At 45.6% G+C, this 20,408-nt stretch overlaps 1 protein-coding gene across 6 annotated transcripts in view; it reads left to right on the forward strand.

Moving 5' to 3' along the window:
* SLC12A8 (solute carrier family 12 member 8) overlaps positions 1 to 20,408 on the forward strand; it is a 61,477-nt gene that overhangs the window by 22,666 nt on the left and 18,403 nt on the right. For 5 of the 6 annotated variants that reach the window (XM_064514678.1, XM_064514677.1, XM_064514675.1 and 2 more), the window contains 3 exons: positions 10,447 to 10,560; positions 18,835 to 18,922; positions 20,119 to 20,206. In XM_064514678.1, the coding sequence (XP_064370748.1) occupies positions 10,447 to 10,560; positions 18,835 to 18,922; positions 20,119 to 20,206 (290 nt within the window). The remainder of the gene's footprint in view (positions 1 to 10,446; positions 10,561 to 18,834; positions 18,923 to 20,118; positions 20,207 to 20,408) is intronic. The other variant, XM_064514676.1, reaches the window with a different exon arrangement.

The following is a 20,408-nucleotide window of genomic DNA, read 5'->3' on the forward strand; positions in this document are numbered from 1 at the left end:
GCGCTTTCGTCCGCGGCGGCAGGTGCCACGAGCGAGCGGCTCTGCGGGGCAGCGGGTCGCGGCGGGCTCACCGGGGCCGGCAGGAAGCCGCATTGTGCGTTGCCCTGAAACGGGAGGTTTGGGAGCGCGGTGCCGGGTCGGAAAACAGGGACTTGGAAGGAACAAACACTCGCCGCTGCAGAAGGGCGGTGATTTCCTTTCGGGTAAACACGTCATTAATCTAAGGGAGCACATTCTTTTCCAGCGAAAGATAAGGGAGTCGAGTTGCCTTTTCTCAGGGCTGGGGCTCTGGAGATTGTTTTCACTGTGGCTTTCGCTCCGCCAATTACAGACTTTATATAATCTCTCATTTGGGGTTTGCCGTGCTTATTATGGGGGCAGAAAAAGTCTTGGACGAGGAAACTCCTTTCCTTCTTTCTTTAAAAATGTCCCGATCGTTCCTCCCCTCCCTCTTGCCAGATTTTTCCTTTTTTTTTTTTTTTTTTCAGTAAAATCTTTTTTGTTTTTTACTACTTGCAACTCTGCTGAATTTGAAACTTAAGCATAGTGTTTGTCCCAATTTATATATCTGGAGAGCTGGCGCTCTAAGAAACTAATAACAGTGATCACACAGGAGCTCTGCTTGTGCACTATGAATGGAAAAATAGCAATCAGCTCCCCCCCGCCCTGTTCCCTCCTGCTTCTCAGTTTTATTTTGGTATTTTTGAGCCACTTGTGGTCTGAAGATGCCTCTTGGCTTGGCCAGCAAGGCCCTGGGAGATGCCAGATATGTCACTGAGCTCTTAGTTTTCAGCTGACACCGTGCTGAAGCGTGGTGAGACAGCAGCAGGAGAGCTGCCTTCTGCGCTTGGGTTGTCTGTGACTTGGGGTCCAGTTGCTTTGAAATGGGATTTTGTTACGTGCCCGCTAGCAGCAAACTGGTTTTTCATAGGAGCACCGACCAGCAGGTCTAAGGAAACAGTATGGATAGTAAATATGTTAAACTGGAATTTAGGGATGAAATTACAGAGGGAATCTAGTGCCCTCCTGTTCTCTTCTTCTCTTCCCAGTTTTTTCCTTTAAGGAAAGAAGCTGCTTAGCACTCCTTAGCAGCATGTGTGCCATGGCATTGGCTGGAGTCAGCAGAGCGAGCCCCATCCTGGAGGTGTTTGGTAGATCCTGGGAGGTCTCAAGCTTCCTGTTTCTCCCATTTCTCTCAAATACTATTGTGGTTTGAGCAGTTGCTCCACAATCTCTTTGTACTCATCTACCAGTGTATCTGTGTGGCCACGTGCCATCATTTTAGTTGCATAATAGCTGCAGTTTTTTCTCTGCATAATCATTGAGCTGCAGGTATTCCTCTATTTTTTCCTATTTTAAGCCTCTCAAAGCAGAAATGCTGACATTATGGGAGCTGTCAGCAGGTAGGACATTTCCCTGCAGTCTGTGAGCTGAACTGAAGGCATGACTTCGTTTGTGACATATGGAGGGCAAACCTGTGGGGACAGGTATCAAAAGTCTCATGTTTCTCCTCTCCGTCTTTGGCTAGATTGAACCTACGCCATCTCCAACTAGGGAGCTGCAGTGCTGCCCAGAAGTCCAGCCTGCAGCTGTGTGTGTCCATGCTCCTGGCTCGTATGAAACTTGCACTGGTTCAGTTTGTCTGAGCTGCAGCATTATGCAATAGTGGCTCAACCAGGTGTGTGAAGATCCAGCCTAAATCAGAGACCCAGGACCAGGTGACAGGAACCAGCTTGTGCAGCCTGGGAATACTGGTGCGTGCTTAGCCCAGCATCTTCTGTCCGTGTTTGCACTGGGGGAGCTGGGCCATGTGTTGTGTTTGCTTGGCAGAGCCTGCTGGCATTTTGGATCTCAAGGGATCAAGCTGCATTTGGCTTGAGGTCTCATGGGATCTGGCCGCCTGAACGGCAAAGGTTTGGGGGGAGCGAGGCCCAGCGGGTTAGAGGAGAGGCAGGCAGAGCAATGAGCTGTGCCTGGGAGAGGTGAGAGGTGGAGAGGGTGGCTCTTGGTGGCAGCCACTCCGGTGTGCTCTGGGAAGGATGGATGTCCCCACCGTCAGCCCCACAGGTCCAGCCATGGCGTGACCCATGGGCGTCCCTGCTTTGTGGGCACGTGCAGCCCGCTGGCTGTTGCACGGGGGCTGCAAAAAGGGCAACCAGAGTTTGGTGAATATGGTCCCCTGAGTAGATCAGTCCACCAGTGCCTGTCAGCAGATGGGGTTATACAGAGATTTAATCTCTTTTCAGTCTGTTCCATCCATCTCCAGCTTGGCCTCCCCGTGGCTTTGCTCTTTCCCTTCTGTTTCTTCCCAGTCTGCCAGCCAAATCTTGTATTTCCAAGGGCGAAGCAGGAGATGTCCTGAAAAATATTAAAACATTTTTGAATCTTGCACTAGTTTGGCAGAGATTATGTTTATTCTGTGGACCTGGCAGCTCAGCTCTGCCTTTTAAATTGCTACAGTGAACCGGTTGCAGGGAGAAACACCAGATTCTCCTCTATCCATCTGCAGCTCTGCCTCCCTCTTGCTATTTTCCTTCCCAACGTTTCTGCATTTTTCTGGTACATCTTCCTCTCTGGCTTTTCTGTACCAGGCTGGCAGCATTACAGGGGTGTAGGTGGTAGTGTTTGATTTAAGATTACGTGATTTCTCCTAACTCGTCATTTTGTGTGCTGCCTGCATGCACATGAGGTGGGAGAACCTCAGGAGCTAGAAAGCAGCAAGCTCAGCAGTTGCAAAGTGATGGGTGCAGAAGGGCCCCAGCCTAAGAAGAAAGTTTGATGTGTGATTGTCAATGTAGTTTAAAAAGTCCAAACATAGGAAGTCAAGTGTGCGCACAGAGGGATGTGGAGGGGTGGGGTTTGGTATGGCAAGGCTTTGATTTTTTGATTCTACTGCAAAAGGTAATTAGTGTTATTCATGACCCCTGTGCCCTCTTCATGCCTTTTTGATGATGACAGTCTGCTGGAGATGTGCACCATTTCACATGACCTTCCTTGGATGCGCTGCATCGTATTGTTCAGCCGTGATTGAGGTTAGCTGGGACGGTGTTGTTCTCTGTTGCACGTGCCAGCGTGTGGTATCACTGAATAACTGAGAAAATCAGAGCTGTCAAGAGTGTGGTTGTGTTGGTGCACAGCGTGTGCCAGGGAAGCATTCAGAGCAGTTGCAACAGGGAATCCTGTGCTGCTTACTGCCTCAGACAGATTAAATTTAAGTATCTACACAGTGTGGGAGAAAGCAAGGATGGAAGTGCCCCGGGATTTGGACAACGTTTATGGCTTTGCATCCATCTCTTCACATCCACAGTTTCTGTATGTAAGGCTAATCCCATGTATCTGGGATTAAACTCTGAGATATTGAAAACCTATTGTTAGTGGTGGTTTGGTTGTTTCACTAAAGACAGGCACACCTGACTTTCCCTTGGTGAGTGAAGTTGTTCTTCTTGTGTTATTGGCTATGGGTTGTAAGTGCATTTTAGTGAATTTATGTCTGGTGACCAACAGATCATCCAAGGACAAACTTCTTCCACAAGCAGTGGAAGAATTGGTATTACAGGGGGTTTTGGAAAGAGAAGTTCAGTTTTTCTGTGCTGCAGAGCACTTTTACATATAGGCTTTCATAGAAATTAATTTGGCTTAGGTCATCCAACAGTCATCAAATAGACCACAACTGCTGGGAGTTCCCAACCTGCCAGGGCTTGGCATGATTGCTGCAAGGTTAACGTCTCCGAAATCCTGGGCTCGTACATTGCCCTCAGCTAAGAGTTTGGAGGAAAAATATGAATACGTTGCTGGCAAGAAGGAATGAAGCTTTATCTTACAGTGAAGGTCTGTGTTCAGGTGAGGATTGCAGCTGTCATACTAAGCTGCGAGCAGTTTCTGTTTCTTCCACTTTGGCTGTGCCTGGAGTACATCCAGCGTCTGCACCGAGATCTTGCTTCACGAGCGCTGTGCAGTTGGACAGGCGCCTTCTTAGTGGTAACTGAGTGGAATGACTGGATCTTGCAGCTTTTACCAGAAGGATTTAGAGATGGAAGAAGAAGGGGGAAGGACAGAGAGGAGATAATTATGCCAAGGGTATGTAATTACTCTTTGGCTCTCCACATCTTACATCACACAGGATCCTGAAAATGCTGGGGTCAGACCTGGGAAATGTGCTGCAAGGCAAACATTTCCAGCTGTTCCACTGAAAGCAAATCTCAGCAAGTGCCTCCCTGTGGCCTTCCAAGCGGGAGCGTTGGGGGCTTACTTGTTGAGTCAAACAAAAAGCCTCACCACTTCAAGCCTTCAGCATCCACCTTTGTAATTAAAATGTCTAATTGCAAGCAGAGCGCAATATGTGGCAGTTCCAGGGAGCTGTTTCTTAAGGTGACTTTCCATTTTTTATTATTTAGCTCCGTGGTCAGGCCTACCTCGGTGCCAGGGTTTACTTAACCTTAATCTTGCGAACAGGCTTATTGAATTTGGCCAAGACCTGACTAATCTGTAATGAGCTCCAGGTTGCATGAGACTTGGCAGAATGGTTATCCTCTGTGCAGTTGCATAATGGCCTGACCCCACGTAACCACTGCTTGTGCTGGCAGCATCTTCAAACCAAAGTCCTCTTCCAAGTTCTCCAAGTCCTGGTCTGAATCCTCAGGCTTCATGGAGAGGCCGCGTGTTAAGGTGTGCCCTGAGTGCTGAAACCTGGTGGCCTAAAATCGACTCGGGCACTTTTATCCTCTTCCGCCAGGGGAGAGGAGGCGGGGAGGGAAAAAGCAGTGAGAAAATGCCAAACATTAAAATCAGCCAGGGGCGAGGAAAAACAAAGGCGCCTCCATCAGCAGTTGGATCTCGGAGAGGAAACTTCTCCCCGGAGCGACTGAGTGATGGGCGGAGGGTCATGCCTGCTTCGCTTCCGCTTGTAGTGCTGTGTGGTGACGGGGAAAGGAGTCCGGTGTGAGCCCAGTCCTGCTCTCCAGGGAGAGCGTGGGAGGAAGAAGAGGGTGTTAGGGCTATGGTGGTGGCACCGATAGGGAAAAAGGTTCCCTAAATGAGGTGCACGGTCTCCTGGGGAGTTGTGGGGCTCCCAGGCCATGTCGTTCCTGCCAGGTTTGGGATAGACAGGGTCAGATGAATCAAGGACATCTTGCGTTTTGCATCAAGGCTAGTGGAGGAATTGCGTTTCAGACATTTCCCGCAGCTGGGATCAGGACTCGGGGCCCATCTCTGCTGCCCTGCAGGGACAGGGGGTTGCTGAGACATAGTGGTTAGTACCAGTTTTGTTACCAGTTCTATTACACTAGGGGAGCATGAAGCCGCTGATGTTTGCAGCTGTAAATTGGTAATCTCGGGGAGGTGGCAGGCTGTGCAAGAACCAGCAGCACTGAGGAGGGCTGCCTAAAACCATGGTCCAGGAAACTCTTCCCCTCTGAAAACTTCTAGGTATTTTTTATCATCAAACATGTGATTTTAATAAGGGCGACTGGAAGGACTGTTGGTGAGGCTTTTACTACAAATAAATAAAATGTGCCAGAAAGTGGTAACTTAGCCAACATACTCTTTAAGTATATTTTAAGGAGATCTGAACAAAATGTTTAAATTTGCAGTGAGTTGGCTGGAAAGGGGCCTTTCGAGGGAACATGTGCAAATTCTGCCACACTCAACAAAGATTTTTGGCTAATGATATGAGAGAAAAAATCCAGAAAATGTTAAAACGTTTCACTTTGACACTGAAATGAAGTATTGTGCTGTGGAAATGCTGAGGTATTTCACCTAGATTCAAAATGTGATCCAATTAGAACCAATCTTGAAATGAAAATAAAAAATATTTTTGGGATTGAACAAATAATTTGCCTTGAACCAAAATGAAACCTTTGTTTTTTAATTTGTCAGAAGTCACAGCAATGAATCAGATGTTGGTTGGATTTAAGTCAGTTTTATTCCCCTCATTTACTTCAGTTCAGCCGCTTGAGAAATCCATTATTTGCCTGCTTCTTACTGAGTATCTAATGATGAAAATAAATTGTTACTACTCTTTATTGTTCTTTTCCCATAAGGCTGACGCAGCAGAGAGAAGGAACCGGATACTTTTCCTTGCTAGCATGACACTGGGCAGATTGTTTATAGCATTTCAGCTATGGTCTTCTGCAAGCCAACAGAAATCAGGGTCATTAAAGACAGAATTAACAGACTGTGGGGCTCCATAAACTAATCGAGGGCAAAACTTGTCTCACAAAAATTTTGTAACGACTGATGCACAAGAAGGAAAGAATCTGGCTCGGATCTCACATACCCAGTAGTTAGCTGGAGGAAACGATCCTTTTACAAGAATTAAAAAACGATCATGCCTTGTTTGGAGAACATAGAGCCAAATATAGACCCTATCGCATTTCCTTCCCTCCTCCTTCCGAAGCTCATCCTTTTGAAGTGCGTTTAAATGGGATGTGGATAATTGAGTGTGTGAATGACCAAATGAGTGCTCTGTTGGTTTAACCGATTGGTCTCAGTTGCTGATTCCTGTTTTGTTTTGGATGATTTTCAACCCAATTGCCCTGTCAGTTACAATTAGAGCCATTAATATGACAGCTTAAAGGTCACAAATGACTTTCCCCAGTCACATGTGCAATGACAGCCAGGAGATATTCACAACATACCGTTTTCAGCTCCGTTGTTGTGTGTCGATAGTTTGCTTGAATTGATGGCAATTGCAAATCATTGCATAAAACTGATCAAAAGGGACAGGCGACTTGGTTAATAGGAAAATGATTGACTGAGAAATGAAGTTGCCATACCAAGTAACATTTGGATGAACTTTTCTTAATTAGGCAAGAAGGCTCCTGATTCTGCATAAAGGGGAAATTTTAAATTGTTAGACTTCCTCTATCATGCCAAAGCTGCACAAAAAGGAAATAGAAGTAGGATAGAATAGTATGTGTACTGTGACTTTTCCAACAAATCTATTGCTGTTATTTTATGTGGTTAGAGTAACAGTTGCCATTGTTTTAGGCTGAGTGCGTATATATGGATAGCTTCTTCCATCCAAGATTTACTCTTGTGGGGATAAATTAGGACAGGGAACAACACAAAATGAAGGGAGTGCATTTGACTTCTTAAAGTTTAGTGGAGGCAAGGTCCACAAAGGCTGCCTGGTGGCTGTGCTGATCACAACTGCTGAGATACTTGGCCATGCACATGTCCTCTTGTTTTAAGCTATCTGCTCAGGTTAACCCAGTCTGGTCGTTTCAGAGGGTGACACCTAAAAACATATGAGAGAGGCTTGGCAATGTTCTACCTAATTCTGTAAGCTGGGTAGAAGATTTTCCTTTTTCACTCCTCAGAAAACTTAGAATTAGAACTATGTTGAAAGTACTGGGTGGGAATTGCATTTCAGACATTTCCTGCTCTTTTTCCACTGTGCAGGTGAGACATCAAACTCCTGGGTCTCGCAGTCTCTTTAAAAGTGGGAATTTTTTGGCCGTGGTATGGCCAAAATGGTATCAAAGAAAAGGTTGTCTAGTTTTATATTTGGCCTTTTGTAGGAAAATGGAGACATAAGGTGTCCAAACTGCCTGGATCAGTCCATCATTGAATTCTGTAGACCCAAAACATAGCTGGAAGACAACAGTCAATGATGGTTCACTGACAAAGCAGAAGGCTGTGTCTGGTGAGGTTCTGCAAGGGTCTGTTTGTGACTTGGTGTTATTTGATATTTTCCTTAACTGCTTGGATGATGGAAAAAGAATATGCAGATTCAATTTGCAGGTGACACCAAGCTGGGAAGGGCTTGCAAGCAGACTGGATCATTGGATCACATTTCCAGCTGAGTTCACACAGAGTGGGCAAGTGGTGTGAAAAGAACAATTCACAGTTTGATCAAGACAAACATAAAGCTCTACAGCTTGGCAGAAATAACTGCATGTGCCAGTGCAGGATGGGGACCTACACTGGATAAACGACCTGCAGCACTGCTCTGTAGAGCAGGTGTAGTAGGTCACAAGCTGACCATGAGTCAGTGACATCGTGATTCTTGCAGAAGAGGCAAATGTCACACCTGGATGTGTAAATAGAACCATAACCTGGAAGATGTGACAAGTAATCCTTCCACTTTACTCAGTGTTGGAAAGACTGTGACTGAAGTACTGAATCCAGACTTGGCCACTGCACTTTGAGAAGGATTTAAGTCAAACTGGAGAAGCTCCAGAAGAGAGCAATAAGAATGCTCAGAAGTTGAGTTGACTCTGAGGAGAATCTGAAAGAACTTGGGTGAGAAACCGAAGTAAAGGCCCATTTTGAACTGTTTTCAAGTAGCTAAAAGGTATAAGAAGATGCAAAAAATCTGTGGCTCAGGCAAGAAACAGCAGCATGAACTTCAACATGAACATAAATGATAATGTAGGAAAATGCATGAATAAACTGCCAACAGAGGCTAGAGTCCACTTCATAGCATATTTTTAAGAACTGGTTGGACAAGCTTTTGTCAAGAATGATGTAGATATATTTGATGTTGCTGGGACACAGGTTGGAGAAGGTCTCCATGTTTTCCTTCTTCTTTAGGGAGAGATGAATATTTCCCTCTCCCCGCCCCCCTCATGTTTTAATCTGCACATGAGGTGCAGATACTTTGTGAAGAATTGCTCAAAGACAGATATTTTCATCAAGCAGTTGCTGGAAGGTTTGCAGCCAGCTCAGAGGCTGTTGGGCACAACTTCCAGTTAAGTTTGTAGGAGTTCTGTCTGAAAAAAGGAGTTCAGGTCTGGTTTTGCTGGATTGTACAATATACACAAATTCCCCGTTTATTTCTACAAAAGCAGCACTGTATGCAGGCTTCCATGAGGTCCACAGGTCAATGTGTTGCACAGAGTCTGTTCCCTTCAAATCTTGTCTGTAGCTTGTTCCTAGTGAAGATAGCTGGTGCTTTTAAAAAAAACAAGCAGCAGGAGACCTTTTTCTATCAGTACGTTTCCATCCATGTTTGGGCAACACAATGAATACAGATGTAGTAGGAAACTTTTGATTATCTATAGGATTTTTCTGGGACAACTTCAAAGCTCTCTGTGGTTAGTTATATTTTCAGACTTAAAATGGCTATGTCTTGTGTTCAGAACTCTTACTTAATTTTCCGGTTTAATCTATTGGCCAAACATCATTAATGTTGTCTTTGAGGCATGGGACAGCTTTGATGGAGTCTTTTTTTAATTTGCTCCAAACGCTGGCCATCACCCTGTGCGGTCATAAACAACATCCTGCCTGCTAATGAGAAAATTCAAGTTATTGTGGTCACATGTCTTGTGGAAATACACTGTAGTGCCTAGAAGAAAAAAAAATCAACTTTGCTTACCTCCCGTCCCCAGCTAGCACAGGCGTTTGGATTATTGACAGGGAGGAGAAGTTTCCACAAATTAAGATATTCAATGAAAAATCAGCATTGCCTGGTGAAAGTGAAATAATTCATTTCATATATGTATATTCATATTTTTTTTTGTAGTCTGCTTTCATGAGTTATCTTTTCTACCTATAAGCATTTTAAAACCTTTACTCTAAGTGCTGGCTCATCAGCTCTTAGGCTTAACTATTCCTAACAAATTCAGATTTGCAGAAGAACCTGACCTGTTCACGTGTGAAGTGGGAGGTGAGGATACTTCATTAGAGACCCAATAAACCAGTCACACAATGTTGATGCCCTATCCACTGCTTTCCTCTCTCTCCCATCTCCTGTAAAACTTTTCTGTTTAGAGAATAAACTGGTGTCTGTGGTCATGAAAAGCTCAGCATGGGTTGGTACAGGAAGTGTTACGAGTCCAGCACAGCAGAAGGTACTCTGGCTTGTCATTTTTTTTCCTGTTTAGGCCTTTTTTCCTTTAGGCAACAGTTTAAACATCTGCAGAAGATCTGGGAGGGAACTTGCTGATCGGGAGGCATAGCCCTGTGTTTTGTCCTGTTTTTGAGGTGATAATACAGCAATGGGATAACCCTGGCACCAGGAGGGTAAATGCACAGCTCCACATCAGAGCAATCTGCAGTTTTAGAGCGCCTTATTTCTTCTCCATCGGGAAACCTGTCTCCTAGGGGAGCAACCATGCTGCAATGAATGGGCTTTCTTGGCTCTGGGCTCGTTGGTAACCGGTATATAAACACTGTATGTGTTGATAGCAGCTTAAACAGTGTAGACACATCTGAGGTCTTGTCCACGTGGGAGCACTGCCTGGCAGAAACACGCAGTAGGGATACGGTGTGAGAAGGTGGTTCAGGTGTACGCTTGTCTTTGTGCCCTCCCTTCTTCCCCCCACCAAACAAACTGGCGTTAATCATTTCAAACTACCATTTGAAACAGCTGCTGTTGTCCTATGTACGTAGATAGCAGACCGTCTCTGGGGGTACGACGGAGGGACTGTGAACAGGGATGCCAGTCCCTTGCTGTCCATGCCTGTTTCTCAGGTCTCATTCTCGCCCTCCGTGTGTTCGCAGAGCGTGGTTTTGTCGGCTACTCGGAAGAACTGATGTTTAACAACACGCTGCCGGACTACAGCCAGGGGGAGTCCTTCTTCACTGTTTTTGGAGTGTTTTTCCCAGCTGCCACAGGTACCATAAGTTTTATTCTCCCTCCCTTTCCTCCACAGTTGCATCTCGGAGATGAGATGAGCAAGTCCAAGTTTCTCTGTGATGCTTAGCGGGGCAGACGAGATCGGCTTTGCTGAGCACTCGTACTCAGCTGTGGAAGACTCATGCAGTCAAGTCAAAATGTGCTGCCTTTCCTGCAGTATCTCAGATTTTGCACACTCTTATCCCGTTCACTTAAATATGCTCTTCTTTCTCTCCGTAGTCAGAAATTCCTCGTCAAAGCTATGGCTACTGAGCTGCCATTGACTTGATTGTATGGTGCCCTCATGACCAAAGACGGGGATTAGGCACTGATCTTGGCTGATGTTATTTGGCCACAAGATATCAAGCCTTTTTAAAAGTGCTGATTGTGATTTATCCCCTAAGCTTTGGGCAGCAGTTCTTACGAGGTAAACTTTATGCCTCGATTTTACTGAAAGGGTAGGAAGAGCACCAGAGGACTTTACCTTCAACCTTATGGGTGGCAGAGCCAGGCTGGTCCCCTGTCGCTCGAGACGCTGGCCCACCGCTCTCCGCACTTCCCTCCCCTCGGCGTTATAGATGTTTCTTTGTGCGAGGGTGTCAGCAGAGCTCGGCTGCTGGTGTCTCCCTGTGCTGATTGCACCAGCTTTCCTGGTGTGACACTTTGTGCCTGATGCAGGCTGGTGGCACGGGATGCGTGGTACCATTGCTTAGCTTTCCTGCTGACGTGTTTGTTAAATGCTATTGGATACTTTAATATTATTCAGTCTCTTAAATTAACAGGAAGATCGATGTCCGCTTTCTGAAGCTGGCAATCTCTAGCGGGAGGGAAATAACTATCAATTTGGGCTACAATACCTTTTGTTGATGCTGCTTTTTAAGCTGTAAAAGGTACTGATTATAAGCAGTTTCCATAGCGATGAATCCTTGGATTATAGAATGAATTTGCAGAGGATTAGCTCTAAGCAACTAGCTGAAAGTTGTTCGCAGAATTGCTGCAGTACAGGGAGACAAACTAAAAGGCTTCATGAAACATATGAAATAAAGGAGTGTTCTGCTAGCATAAAAAATCACTTTGTCCTCCTGCAAACTCAATGGATACGAAGAACTGACATTCCCTGGTCTTCCTCTTCGTTGCAGCCCAGCTGCAGCACCAGGGCCACACAAACTTCCTGGAGAGACCAGCCGGAGGAGGTTCATTTCAGTGGCTGGCATGGCGTTTCAGAGAAAGGCGTTGCTGCCTGTTCCTGGAAATCCCAGTGACTCTGGGGACGCTGATGCCAGAGCGTATTGGTGTACATGGTGGAATGACAGTGGGGGTGGGTCGGGAGGATTTGCTGTGCCCAGCTAGCACCAGACTGCAGTCAGCACCCTTTGTGGATTACCTTACAACCTTCCTGTTTTCTGCTTTTTTTCGGGTAGCCGGGATAGTTGTCTGGTGTACTTTAGAAGCTCCTGAATCCTCTTCCATCCTACTGCCCTGCACGGTTGTAGGGCTTGGTCCTGCAATGTCCCAAGCCCTGTGTTCCTCTGGCCCATGGTCCTCCCAGACCATCCTTGGTCCTGTAAAGGTGTTCGGACCAATTACCTTGTTTAGGTTGCATACTTTTCACAGTCTACCTCTAACTTGCTTGGTTAGGGGCAAATGGCTTCTGCACATGCCTAGAGAAAGTTCATTTTCTTTAGAAATACTCTCTCCTAGCTTGTCAGACTGGCAACTGCCTCCATGTATACATCCTCCTGGAAGACTTGCATGCCCAAGCTAGGGGCACCATGGAGAAGTTGCTCTCTGCCCTCTTTCTCTATCATTTCCGCCTGGCCCAAGTGAGTCCCTCAGCCAAGGAGACCTTTCTCATCAGTCTTGCCTCTGATGTTGGAGAGCAGCTTTTTCCAGCTCCCTGATTATAGAAAAAGGAATATTTATGACAAAGCTGTGTAGAAAATTATCATGAGTGTTATTAAACGGTTCTTCATCATTGCTAATGCTTGGCTGCTAGGAAGAAGGCCAAAGCTAATAGATATAATTTATTTAAAGCCCTGGCAGCCTGTTGCTCTGTTAGTTAGCAGCAGTAATACCAGTAGCAACATTAAATATTCTCTGAAAATACAGTTTGGGCTTATGAATAATTACTTCAGTTGCTGCAATGTTTATATGTGGTTTTTTTAATTGCTTGGTTATTTACCGCATTTAAATTGTTGCTTTGTAGTAGCAGTGCCAGTGGTACAATCTAACTCAGCTATCGTTCCTGTTATTACTGTTCATAGCACTGTGGATTTTAGGAGCCTCATGCAAGAAAATGTAGTGTTGTGTTAGGTGCCCTACATGAAAGAACTTGTGATCTAATTGAGAAAAGTTAAGAAGGCAAGCGATGGGAGTAAAGACAGATGGGGAACCTGGTGTAATATCAGAAGTGCTGAGAATAAAGCGTACATCTGCTAGGAACTAGTGCAGTGCCCGTATATAGATACGGGCTGTAGTTCCCCCATCTCCTGCCTGATTCCCAGAACTGGTTCCCGCTGCATTGCGGGCGAGAGGATCCTCCTCTCCGCGCTCCTGCCTGGAAGCAGTCTCAGCCTGCCAGCAGGAGAGGCGGGCTTTGAGACTCAAGGTGACATCTCAGTGATGGCTTTGGCAGTGACATTAAGAGCAGACTGGAGAAATGCGATGCAGCTGCCAGCGCTCCTCGCGGAGGGCAGCCGGCATAGTGCTGGAGCGCTCTGTGAGGCCGGTCCGCCAGCACGCAGCGGTCTCACCGGGACGTCTGCGTGGGAAGGAGCAGGAGGTGCTCGTGGGCAGCACTCAGCGGGCTCTGCCTCCACGCTGGGCTCCTGCACCATGCCCAGCCCAGCACTGTCCCCGCAGTCGTTCTTGGGAAGTTCACCTGCCATCCCATTCTGTGCACGAATAGTGCTGGACTTACAGGTCTTCCAGACGTTTCTAGGGTTTTGTTCCCATTTCTGCCATGAGCAGCCTGAAGCACTGGAAACAAATCCTGTGGTGTCAAATCAGACACAACAGAAATCCAGGGAGAGTTTCAGTGAAACAATGTTCTTTAGTTCTGAGGGGTTACTTTGAGCCAGTTTGAAACGTTACTTTGACCCAAAGCAAAATGTTCTGTTTAGCTTTTATTTAAATGTTTTGTTTACTCTTTTTAATTTTTAGCATATTCTAGTTTTGAATCTAAGATACTGTTTGGCTAATAGGAAGTTTTAAACAAAGAAGGCTTAGGAAGTCATGAAAGATGATGTTTGGGTCTTTCTGAAATGAAGTGTTCCTGTTTGAAATGAAATGATTTTGGTATCTTCAGGATAAATTCTTTATTCTCCATCTGAAATTGTTACTTGAATTCAGCTTATCTAAGTTTGGTCTCTGGGATTTGGTGAAAAGCATTTTAGTTGTCTGTTTTCACCAGAAATAACACTGAAATGGAAGAAGTACAGGCTAGTAGCTCTAAAAGCTACTCCCGCAGAGGCAGAGGGCTCCTTGGGAGACCCAACGGGGAGTCCAGCTTTGGGCTGGGGGCCCAGCGGAGCTGGAGCTTGCTCGGCCCCGGGACCGTTTCAGGTGGCAAAGTTCAGAGTAACGGAAAGATTGTTCCTGTCTCCAGCCTTTCATGAATCAGAAGCTGATAGTAGATGGCTCTACATGGAAGGGACAAGGGATGCAGCACGTTGTAGGAACGTATGCTGCACTCTCTCTAATGACATGTGAGCTCAGATGCATCATCCCCACTCCACTGAGTAGTTCGTCCTGGTGTGACACAGGGCAATTCCTGCGCTGTTGCTTCTCCTGGTGAAGGGCCAGTGGCTTCCACATCAGTCCCAGGTCTGGAAATTTGAGAGCCCTGGGTAAGAGTCCATTGGCAGTACCAGCTTGGCCATTGCCATGACCCAATGCCCAAGTGAGACAGACTGCCTCCTGCAAACATCCTCCTTAGATTTTCTTTCCATGTCATATTGTTTTCTCTATTTCTTTGTATTTTATTGGTACAACTCCAGCAACATGAGTGAAGTTATCCCAGTTTTACAGTTGAGTGGTGGTAAGCAGGGACTGGGCCACTTGCTTCCTGGGTAATAGCTGTTTAAACCATTTCAGCTGGATATATAGTGCAGCTGGCTTTATTCCTCCAAAGTTTGTCATCTAATAATAGAGAAGTAGCTAAGTGATCCAAAATATAGATACAGAACTGGCCTGAATGTGAATACATGGGCATGGAAGTCTCAGATTTGCTGGTTTTACATCAAAAAGATGAAAATACTTGCTATGGAAGATGTGGACATACCTGTCTAGATATCTAGAAATCGGAGGCACTAATCAACAGATATTTTTCTGAATCATTGCAAATACCCTCTTAATGTGCGTGTTTTGCTGCCATGAAATGATAAGCAGACACTCATCTTTCCACCTAGCCAGGGCTGTGCATGTGGAAGGGGTCTCAGGAACCAGGACCTGCCCGTCCACATTCAACTCAGCATTGCACAGTGACAGTAGCAGCAGCCCCAAACTGTCGATGCAGCTTTAAAATGAAGTTAAACATTTCTGTTGTGCAGAGAATGGTTTTCTTCCCTACTAAATCCCAAAGTTTTTCTGTGTAATGAAAGACGTGTGTTGTCATGTGATACAAGAAAGTAAGACAATGTTTGAAGCGGTGTTACTGGAAACTATCATCATACTGAAACCCATTCTGAAACAGACCATATCTGGCACTTGCAAAATGACAGCAAATAGATTTAGAAGTTTTGGGCTAAGTTATCAAATGATGTAAACTGGCACAACTCCATTGAAGTCTGTGGAGAGGTGCCAGCTTACATCAGTGGAGAATTTGGCCCTTTTTAAAAATTAGCTACAATTCTTATCTAAGATTTTCCATTCCTCCTCTCTTGGGTGAAGGAAAAAACCTTTTGCACTTTGTCGTAAATTTGCTGGAAAATGCAGCGGGTGTTTGCAGGCAGTCCTATCTGCAGTTATAAACCTTAGCTGTTGGAGTTATAAGCCAAAGCTGGTAGAGCTGATGATTGTGTCTAACTGACAATGTAGGTGGTCCCCTCGTGCACATATCTACTGCCTGGATGATTCCCAGGACAGGATTACGCTGGGAATAGCTGCAATGTACAGACTGTCTCAGCCATAATTTCCTGGCTGAGGTGACCGTGTTTTCATGCTTCCTTGTCCAGAAGCTTTGTCATTATCTGCTGCTCTGCAAGATAATAGCCAGTGTGGAAAATCCTGCCTGCTATCTCGCTGAAACAGAGAGGTGGATAATTTTCTCTCTGGACAATCTGCAGATATAGTTGCTTCAGCTCAGAAAGGATTGGCCACTTCCTTAGGGACAGGTCTGTGTCTGGAGGAAGCAATGTCCCAACTTCTCTTCTTAGTAGAATTTCGTATGTGCAAGTGTAAGGTTTTCTTCTGATGAGTAGCTAGAGTTAATGGGAAGGCTGTTTCTGGCTGCTTGCAAGTCAGACCAGTTCTTTATTTGGCTGGCAGTGACAGAATCCATTGATGGTGGAGTTTGTTCAGTTTTTTTGAAAGGAAGCAGGTTGTCCTTTCATCGAAAAGTGTGGTGGTTAGTCTGTTGCTCACAAAAGAGCTGCTCAGTACTGATCTTTGGCAACTGTCATCCTGTCTGGAAAATAACTTTTTGGGAGGTTGTAGAGAGGTGGCTTTGGCATTGCGCATACTTCTGTGCCAGCAGATTCACATCCTGTCAGATCTAAGGCTTGGTTGTGGCATGGAGGAGAAAGCATAGGTATATGTGGCTGAGAATATCCATGTTGATTCTTTCCGTAATGGCCTCAGCCTTTAGCAGTGAAAGCCATGAGACTCCGGTGGCCTCCTAGGCTCTCGGTGTGCACTGGTTCTGGTCTGACCCCTGGTCACTGCAGGACAGGAGGTCATCTATCGCAGGACCCCATTTGTGTGGGTGGCTGCAAGTCTTCATCTGGCTGCTCCTCACGATGTGGGTCTGCGGGAGTGAGATAATGGGCTGGTCTGGGCCGTGCAGTTGTCATTGCTCAGATGACTCACGTCTTCAACTTTTTTTCGTGTTTGGTCCAGAAAATGCCATTTTGGTGTTTCCCCAGTGCTTTGCTGAGCTAAGAGCTTGGATGAGGAAGAGGTGAGTCAAGCTCAAGCTGCAGGATTTAGAGATGGTGCCAGAAAGCTGGAAAACTGGGAAACTTGGCCAAGAGGCACATTAGATTAACAGCTGTCCTTCTGACAATAGCTTGCTCCCTTTGGAAGAAAGGTTTAGAGTATTCTCTATTTTCTGCTTTGCCCCTGAATTGCAAAGTAACACGTCAAAAGAAAGTGCTTTATGGATGCTTCATTTAGGCTGGTGTTTGTGACAATTTCCATGGACTTCTGCCTGCTGGGAGCTGCAAAATGGCAGGCGCCCATAGGAACTGAGGAGCAGTTGCTGGAGTTTGGCCCCTGGTGGAGAACAAGATGGCTGCTGGGTGGGCCCAAAATGATCAAGGGAAAAAAAGAAGAAAAAGCCCTCCAGCCTGATCCGATGTGTCTGGCAACACGTGAGTGACTTGTGTTCATTAACATGTCATCCTCGCTGCGACACAGTGGAGAGAGGAAATGTTCTGATTCCCATTTAACAGACAAGGAAATGGAGCTATGAAGAGCACAGTAAGCCCGAGACAGAACAGGGAGTTGAGCCCATATTCCAGGATTAGCAACCACTGCTCCCTGTCAGTAGCTGATCTGTAATTATGCAAAGTCTTCAGAGAAGGCACTCATCGGGCTGGATCCTGTTGGAACAGGAACAAGTTCCCTCTACGGTGGGATTTGTTCCATGACTCCTGTCTACCTCTGTCTCAAGAGAAAATCTGCCTAAGTGACAGTCAATTCACGTTCAAGCTTTAAAATGCAATGACTTGTTTCTGAACTAGAGCTGTAGTCACTTATTTGCAACCTCAGAGACTGACTTCATCGTTCTTGTACAGTATTAAAATGATGAATTGCTGCTGAACTTGGCAGATGAATGGCAGTACAGCATTCAGTCCCTCGCGCTCCAGGCTGGCAGATGCTACGAGTGCTGTGGAGTTGGTGTGCTCCTTCTCGCTGTTGTTCCCAAGTGATCTCACCCCGGTTCCCAGCGACTGTCCCATGAGCACTGTTGACTGGCATCTGGCCCACAAGTCCTTTTGAGGAAGTTAGTATGACATAGGAGGAACGAGATAGTTATGGACAGAAATTAATGTCTTAAAGGAACTCTTCTGTCCTGCCTTCAAACTGTCCAGATTCTCATCAGGATTCTGAATTGCAGTGGGTTTTTTTAGCTGATATCTGAAGTGTCTTAGGAAAAGTTTTAGCATAATTTGACCAGAAAAGATGGATTTTCTTGCCAAGTCTGCCATGACTCCCTCTTCAACTGTGGGCAAAGACTCTTGACCCTTTTGTACATTGGTTTCCTAGCCTCAAAATGGAGAATGTAATCCTTTGCTTCATCCTTTGCTCCATCTTTTTTCCCTTTCGTGCCTCTTAAGATGGTAATTTTTTAGGATGAGGACTATCCCTGTTTGTACAATACCCTGTACTCTGGCCTAAAATAACAGTTCAGTACTTTGTTCTTAGTTCTGCCATGTGTTTTCTGTGTGACGTTGGGAAAATCACTTACCCTTTCAGTGCTTCTATTTTCCGATCTGCAAAGCAGAGATAATGCCTACTTTGCAGGGCTGTAAGTACTGCCGGCAGTGCCGATCTTTGGATGGAAGGTGCCGCGTACGTGCAGGGCAGTGTTATTCCATCTGTTAAATGTGCATGTGATAATCGTTAAACAAGGACAGTGCAAGTCGTTTTGTAATAGCGGTTGTCCCTCATGAATGTGGGGGCATATAATAGATTTGGGTCTAACTGGCTGTGTCTGGGTTGGGTAATGTGCCCTGCTGAATGCACTGCTGTGATGAACGGTAGCATTTTTCTTTGAACAATTGGGCAGCACTGTCTTCTGTGATGTTTGCGTTAAGATAAGATGGGTTTTGTTCAGATTTCTGCTTTTTTCCCCCCACTGCATTGTTCAGACTGGACAAAGGGTTCTCTGTGGACGTGTTAGTGGTAACTTGTTTCCATTAAAGGCATGAACCAAGCAATAGATGGGAACCAATATTTGTATTTGTGGCAGTGGAAAGAAATGATATAGCTACCAGTCTGAAGCAATCAATTAAGTGATTAACTCTAAATTATATTATATGTTATAATATATATTATATATTCTGTAATTCAAATTAACTCTAAATTATATTTATGTCTACAAAATGCAGGTGTGATGGCTGGGTTCAATATGAGTGGAGATCTCCAGAAGCCTGCTACCAACATCCCCCTGGGTTCTCTGGCAGCTATAGGCACCTCGTAAGTAATGGACTGGGAAGAACTTACCGTTTGGAGCCTGCCTGGGATGTGACCAATCCATTTCATATTCCCATCAACCTTTTATTACTCGGCCATCTGGAAAATTGAAGTCTGGCTCGTGTTCAAATTATCATCCATTACCACCACCTACTCTGGATGGGTTAGAGGAGAGATTCATTAGTGTGGATGTAATCAATTCTTCCTCGCCCTTCCCCCTCCCTTTGCCGGGCAGGAGGTGTGTTAACTCTAGACCGGTTGCACCGTTGCACTCGGGCTGTCCCAGAGCAGAACGTGAGGTTCGTGAAGGCCTGGGGCACGTTGTTTCGTCACCCATCTTGCTATCCCACTTTTTGCTATTGATCTCAAAATGCTTTCTGTGCAAAAAAAGAAAAATATAATTGTTATTACTTGGGAAAATGGGGTCAAGAGAAGTAAAACGACCTACCCACCTGAGAGGCCAGCGGAGCCCGGGTGGCCCACATCCCAGAGCAGTGCGCTCTGCCCTGGGAAATGAATGTTAGGCATTAAAAAAAACCTCAGTAGGCTCCTGCCTCTTTTCGTTGTTACCTAAACTACTTTTGAAAATACTACCTTAAATTATGTACCTGGGTTCAGACAGAAAGGAAGGCCTTTGTTAATTGAGTTGGATTCCTGCTGAAATTGGTGCTCATTTTTGTTCAAGCTAAGGGATTTCAGAGAACATAAAGGTATCACGGACTAATTGACTGTGGCTGTTCACATCTCTACTGGCTGGACTTTGCAGACAGACTAGTTTATTCCTCCAGATGAATACTGGAAAAAAACAGAGCCATCACAGGAGTGGTCATGATTGGCAAAAGGCGGAGGCTGCAAACGAGGCTCGCTGGGGTCTTTAGCATTGCTGCCAGATCAGGGGACCTGTGCACACTCAGGACTGAGTTATTCCCCCTACGCGCACGCCAAGAGCATGCTCTAGGCTGCAGGTTTCTGTGTCTCAGGAGTGCTGTACGGGTCACTCTTAGCTGTCTCTGGTGCACTGCAGCGGGTAAGTTATGTGCGTGGGTCTTAAGTTTAGGCCGCTGTGCAAGAACAGCCCATATAGAGGGATCAAAGGCCCAGCTTATAGGTACTTGACCATCTTTGGGCTCTGCTAGTGGGTAAAATTCTCTATGGTTTTGTCTCGCTGGAAACAAATTGTTTGTCTTTGTTACTTGCAGATGGTTTCTGTATATGGTCTTTGTCTTTTTGCTGGGAGCTGTTTGTACCCGTCAGTCACTCCGCTATGACTTTATGATAGCAGAGAAGGTAATGTGTTCAAACAACTTAGTGTGGTTTTGTATAATGGTGCTTTCAGGTTTCCGGCTGTGTTATTGAATGCCCAAACTTTTCCAAAAGCCTGGGGAATTTGGGTACCCACCTCTCATGGAAATTCGGGGGGATTTTCCTATTGCAAATCCCAGTGTACATTTGATTTGAATAGCTTTCCATTCACAAATGTATCCAGTAA

The sequence above is a fragment of the Dromaius novaehollandiae genome, chromosome 7 (genome assembly GCF_036370855.1).
Source record: "Dromaius novaehollandiae isolate bDroNov1 chromosome 7, bDroNov1.hap1, whole genome shotgun sequence".
NCBI classification, from domain to species: domain Eukaryota; kingdom Metazoa; phylum Chordata; class Aves; order Casuariiformes; family Dromaiidae; genus Dromaius; species Dromaius novaehollandiae.